General features: G+C 44.8%; 1 protein-coding gene across 1 annotated transcript; it reads right to left on the bottom strand.

Annotated features, from left to right (window-relative positions):
• Positions 1-2,989: 2,989 nt before the first annotated feature.
• PRMT6 (protein arginine methyltransferase 6) lies at positions 2,990-5,632 on the bottom strand. The gene has a single exon (XM_011935215.1). It carries the CDS (start codon positions 5,566-5,568, stop codon positions 4,441-4,443), a length of 1,128 nt encoding a protein of 375 aa, XP_011790605.1. The 5' UTR covers positions 5,569-5,632; the 3' UTR covers positions 2,990-4,440.
• Between the last annotated feature and the right edge of the window lie 980 nt (positions 5,633-6,612).

The raw sequence follows: 6,612 nt of genomic DNA, 5'->3' as shown, positions 1-6,612 counted from the left end.
GGCAGGTCATAAACACCAGAACCCCCTTTCCCCAAAGCCAGCCATAAAACCTAAAATCATTACTCTCTTTCCCTCTGCCTTTCTGTATAAAAACTACTCATAAAGAAATTATGTGACCTAACTTAACTTTGACTATGGGTTGTAAGACCCCCATTCCAGAGATGCTGTTGCCTCACACCAAGAAGGAATGCATGCATGCTCAGAGAGGCCAAGAATCTAGACAGATAGGCCCTGCTGGGATCCCTCACTCAGTCTGTTAGCATGAGATCATATCCTTTTTGTGCAATCATATTTCTACATAGTCATCCATATTTTATTGAACTTCAGCATAAAAGTGGACACTTTCTCCTTTATCTTTGGGTCTTCATTCTGAGGGCTCCTGTGTGTACATTATAGAAATTTGTATGCTTTTTCTCCAATTAATTTGCATTTGTGAGTTGACTTCTCAGAGAAACTTCAGAGGGCCACAGAGAACTTTTCCCTTGGCCCTGACAGTCTTTCCAGGCTAAGGATGCAAATTACTGAACTGATATAGGTAATTTTATTTCCCATACTGTATACTAGGTCTTAGAGGGCAGAATTTGCTTGTTTTTCATAGAACTTGAATATTTTATAGTGTTTATTAAATCATAAAATGAATGGATAAAAAGATGTACATATGGGAGGATGGGGGCCTCATTGACTGATTCATCTCCCCTCAGCATTGGGTGGTACAAAGTGTGAAGATGCTAACACGTCTGGCTATAAGCAAAACGTTAGCCAGTTTTGTTTGCTGGAGGTGTCTTTCACACTTACCTTTTAAAAACTTCTTCTGCCCACTTTTAGCCTCATCAGATGCCTCTGATCCTCAGCACCAGGCACCTGTGAGTTCATCTACCTTTGCTACTGTTTTGAGGAGTCAGTTTTCTGGGGGTCTCAGAGTGCCACATTTGACTGTTGGGAAAATGGATATGGGGGTATTTATGTCAATGAGTGCCTAATAGTTGTCCAGTGTGAGATCCTATACACTGAAAGTGGTTATTTGAGGCCTATGAGATATATCTTTAATGAGACTTCCTTAAGCTAAGGACGTTTCCCTTTCCTTCATTTATCAAACAATAAAAACTGTTGTTACCCATTCAGGAGGTATGTGCTTCTGGTTTTTTTTTTTTTTTTGAGATGGAGTCTGGCTCTGTCGCCCAGGCTGGAGTGCAGTGGCTCAATCTCAGCTCACTGCAAGCTCCACCTCCCAAGTTCACGCCATTCTCCCACCTCAGTCTCCTGAGTTGCTGGGACTACAGGCGCACGCCACCACGCTCAGCTAGTTTTTTGTAGTTTTAGTAGACACGGGGTTTCACCGTGTTAGCCAGGATGGTCTCGATCTCCTGACCTAGTGATCCACCTGCCTCGGCCTCCCAAAGTGCTGGGATTAAAGGCGTGAGCCACAGCGCCCGCTTCTATTTTTAATTAAAGCAGGCAAGATTAATATAATAAACAAGTTAATTTTTGTTTGGAGTTAGGAATTAAAAGCCAAGAATAAGCTATGTAACCTTAGGCAAGTCCTTCAATATCTGTATAGCTCTTGCTCCTGGTATGTAAATTGAAATAATCTCCTGATATGTAAATTGAGATAATTACTTGCCCTTTCTAACACCAAGACCATCCCAGTCTTTAGTCCATTATCATTTATTGTACTTACCATTTTATCTTAAGAACATATCATTTGAAGGAAGAAACTGTTTTATTCGTTTGTATCCTAAATGCTTATCACAATAAAACGTCCATTGGTCCAATGAATTAATGAAAATATTTGGAAATCTTCACAGTGCAAAATAAATGTAAGTTCTTTGAGGGCAGCAGGTCGAACTTTACCATGTTTTCCTCTCCTTTGGGCCTGGTAGTTCCTGCCTGTGGTCCAATGGTACCCAGCAGTCAGTACCAGTCCATATAGACAGATTGGATAGTGCCTGGATGTTGATACATTTTACACCTTCATCCTTCTGGAGGTGTCCTCATTCCAAAGGTCCTAAATTCCCTTTGGATCATTTGGTGTACAGTGCCATACATTGCTCCTCACGTACAACCACATACTGTTGAATACCTGTAAAAAAATCAAAATGTTGAGTATTTATTGTTGCACGTTTTGCATGCATCCAAGTGCTCCAGGTTTATGACTTTTCCATAACTATGACACTGACGATTTATTGAGATCTTATTACATACCAGACATTATGTAGTCACATGTATCAACTCATTCAATCCTCACGTCTATGACGTAGGTACTGTTGTAATCTCCATTTTGCGTATGAGAGGAATTTCCTCCCTTTTGAGGAAAACAAGTGTTTAAGTATTAATATTTTGCCCAAGGTCACAAAAAGCGGTAGAGCCTAGGTTCTACTATGGGCTATCTGCCTCCAGAGTCCAATTTTGTAGCCATTATGTTATGCTAACTTTTGACTAATTGTTTCAGTCGCTGTATTTTTATAATTCATTTTTGTTTTGGGAAGGAGTAATAAAAATCCTGAAGCTTATTTTATGGAATACGTACCCTTTACTTCTACAGTTCCTCCAAGTTTTAACTGAGGTTCCCTTTATGTGCTTATAGTGATAATGATAACTCTATAGTATTTATCAAACACATAAAAAATAGAATTTGGAAGAATGTTCTCGTTTATCACTTAGTAAAGGAATTGTTAAATCAAGTTTTTTTTAAAAAAACAAACCAAACCACCAGAAACCTACTCAAAATCACACCCTAAAATTCTAAAGAAATGTTTGATTTAAAACATAGAACACCTTGAAGGAGCTATTTTTTCCCGCTAGCTTAACTCAAGTCTAGCTTGCTGTAATTGTAGCATTTACATGAGATGATCACTATCTTAGCATCAAAATGGTGACGGTTGTAACTGTACTGCTTGCTACTCAATTATCTTGTAAATTCGTAATTTTGTACATGTACGTCTCTCCATGATGGAAGATCTTGTGTTACATACCACCAAAGTTTAGCAAATTAGTTTTTATACTCTAATACTTTAATATGCAATGAATAAAAGGGCAGAAAAATCAGAATTACAATAAATGTTAGGCTATTTCAGAACACCAGTTTTTCACACCTATTTTCTTAGCATACAGAAGCTCAAAAATCATACATTAAGCAGTTTGAATTGTCCTGAAGTTATATTCTGAAGGGGCTGTAACACTTAAGAACTGATAATATTAAAAAGGCAAAAGCATTATAACTCATAGACAGCACACAAGACTTCTTACTTCATCTATAAAACGTGAGAATGTCAATGTTTTATTGGCTACAAGTATAAGGAGGGAAACATCAGTGAAATAAATTTGATAACAAGATTCACACTTCATTACAACTGATTTTCCTAAATTCACAACTTTCACATTTGGCTGCGTGAAAGAGCAAAAAACAAAAAAAAAACTTAACTAAAAAGGGAACTTTCACTACTTGTAAGTAGGCCAACTCACATGATCCCTCCAAATGAGAGTTTAAATGAGAATGAGTACAGTTTTCTAGCTGGGAAAATATTTTCCTTAATTGAGTTTAAATAATTTACCCATGGTGATGAATAAGCCCTTGGGCTAGGCTCAGAAACCTCCTCTACCAGCCTGTTTCATAAGAATTACACAGATATTTTTATAGGACATACATGAAATATTTGTTTTTTGGTTGTAATAGTAGAGACAAGAATTTTTGAGAATCCATACTATTTCTGTCTTTCAGGTCTCTTTCTCCTAAATGCACCTTCTGAGTTTCTTAGATATGCCGTACAATTACAAAGACCATTTTACTTAACGGATTAATGTGTTCATCAACTTTAGCACCCTATGTATGTGGTAAGAGTAATGAGAACAGGGCTATTTAAACTGCTTCCTCATATCCTTCCCCTTAATTACCAGTAGTGAAGTTTACTTAGAAAACAACGAGGAAGTATCATAGCCTACAGGCACCTAGGGATGGGGAATTAATTCAGACTGAGAAAACATGGCTCTGGAGAGATACTAAAGTCGTACTGGAAATGTATGAAGTCTAAAAGAACTCTTTCTCCTCAGCTTCAGACTTAGATAAGGTGTGAGGTGTCAGGAATGTGCATGGACCCTTCAAAAACTGACATTTTCATCTGTGTTCTTCTGCCTCCCTCCCCCACGAAACAAAATATACGGAAATACAAGTGCTTGGTACTACATGCTTTTGAGGCTTAAAAGCTTAGTAATAAGCACGCTGTATCCGTTGTTGAGGGGGATAACTTTTTAAGTAAACATCACCAGAAGAATCTCTTCAAATGGAGAATGAAGTCACTCTCCCTCCCTAGGGGCTATGAGGGAAAAGGGAGACAGATATTCCCCCTACTTGCAAGTGGGATCTCCCTTTCTCCTCCGACCTCGCTACGCCTCTCCCACGCAGGTCAGGCTGCCCTGGGAGGTAGCTGGGAGAAAAGGCAACGCTCAGTCCTCCATGGCAAAGTCTTTGGTCTTCTCCTCCTGGTCTCCCACTTTGTAGCGCAGCAGCACGCGCAGGCGACGGGGGTTGTCCCGGGAGGGCAGCAGCGTGATCTCTCCTGAAACATCCGTGTCTTGCTCCACTTGCACTGGCTCGTTTAGGTAGAGAAGCGCCTGTTTCCAGTGCGTGGCGGGGTGAAAAGGCGAGGTGGACAGCACCAGGGGTTTCTCTGACTCCCCTCCAGGGAAGGTCACCTGGAACCAGATGGCAAAGCCATGCATGGGCGCCGAGCCATAGCAGCTGCAGCGGAAGCGCCCGCCCACTCCGGCCTCCAGCTCCTGCTCCAAGCCGGCGCGGGAGAGCTCTAGTTGCGCAAAGCGCTGCGGCCGGGCCAGCACGTCCTCGCCAGACAATCCCTGCACAACGATCTCCGAGTGGCCCATGAGGCAGCGCGTGGCGAAGCCCTCCAGGCAGCTCATGTCCACACCATAGTGCTGCTTCACCTGGCTCCAGAAGCTCAGGCGCCATTCCAGCATCTGGTCGCTGATGGGGGCTATGAAGAGCTCGGCGGAGGCCGGCAGGAGAAGACCGCCCTCCTTCAGCCACTTGGTTCGCGCGTGGAGGACGGAGCTCAGCATGGACTCGTGCAGGAGTCCGTAGCCCATCCATTCGCTCACGATGGCATCCACCTGTTCCGGCAACTCCACAGTCTCCACTGGTCCCGGCAGGACGTGCACCCGGTCCTCCAGCCCGTTGAACCTTACCACCTCCCGGGCCTGTTGCCAGATGGCGCTGGCCTCTACCGCGTACACGCGCCGGGCCCCGGCCTGGGCACAGAAGATACTCAGAATGCCGGTGCCCGCGCCCACGTCAAGTACCGTCTTGCCTCGCAGTGCTGCCCAGTTCCGCAGGATACCCAGGCGGTAGGCATCGGTGCGGACGCGGTCTGCGATCATCTCCTCGTGGACCGAAACGTCCGAGTAGCACTCATAGTACAGCTGGTCCCGCTCCCGCTTAGTCCTCCAGGGTCGCTCCAGGGCCGCCTCCCGCTCCGCGCCATCTTCCTCTTCAGTTCCCTCCCCTCCTTCGCCGCCGCCCCCCGACTCAAGCTTTCTTTTCTTGGGCTGCGACATCTTGGCCGCTTTGGCCGGCTTCCGGCGGGCGTAGCGTGGCACGGCGCGGGCTCCAGGAAACGGGGCTTCTGGGACTTGTAGTGCGCGCTTGTCTTTCCTACTTCCTGCGGGGTCGCCCGGCCAGCGGGGCGGAAGGTCTTCCGTGCCTACCCACGGGAGCTGTTTTGTATTGCTCTTCTGGTGTCTTGGCATCCCTTTTGCCACCCACGACACCCACATTCTGAGATCCTTTCATTCCCCCTCCCACCCTTAGCTTCTCAGTTTTTTGCTTTCACTCCCTTGCTGAAGTAGACACGCCCACTTAAGACTAATAATCAATCCACCTTTGTTTCTTCTGCTCAACTCACCTCTGGTGTCTGTTTGTTTGTTTTTGGATACGGAGTTTCGCTCTTGTTGCCCAGGCTGGAGTGCAATGGCGCTATCTCGGCTCACCGCAACCTCCGCCTCCTGGGTTCAAGCGATTCTCCTGCTTCAGTCTGCCAAGTTGCTGGGATTACAGGCGCACGCCGCCACGCCCGGCTAATTTTGTATCACTACGGCCGGCTAATTTTGTATTTTTGGTAAAGACGGGGTTTCTCCTTGTTGGTCAGGCTGGTCTCGAACTCCCGACCTCAGGTGATCCACCCGCCTCGGCCTCCCAAAGTGTTGGGATTACAAGCGTGAGCCACCGCGCCCGGCCTAACTCACCTCTGGTTTTATTCCACCAAATTAACATGGCGGCACCATACACACACTACCGTCTTAAGCGGACAACTGTAGCTCTTGAAGTGCTCCATATGTGGCAATTTAGAAATTGCACTACACATTTCTCTCTTCTGTTTTCAGTGGAGTTAGAGTGTAAATGTAACGAAATTAAAACCTAACAATGCAAAATATTGATTCTGATTCCACTGTGACCACTAATTAATTGAGTGATTTAGGGCAAGTAATAGAACTTCTCTGGCCTTCAGTTGCCCATTCACCCACCAGAGAATCTTCATTGCAGTTGGGGAAGAATTATGTTTCTGGTTCTACTTAGAAGAAGAGTTACTTGGCTTTCGGCCC

Source organism: Colobus angolensis, unplaced genomic scaffold (genome assembly GCF_000951035.1).
Source record: "Colobus angolensis palliatus isolate OR3802 unplaced genomic scaffold, Cang.pa_1.0 Scaffold141, whole genome shotgun sequence".
Classification (NCBI taxonomy): domain Eukaryota; kingdom Metazoa; phylum Chordata; class Mammalia; order Primates; family Cercopithecidae; genus Colobus; species Colobus angolensis.
Note: the sequence above shows the minus strand (reverse complement) of the source record. Positions and strands in the feature narration are given on the sequence as shown.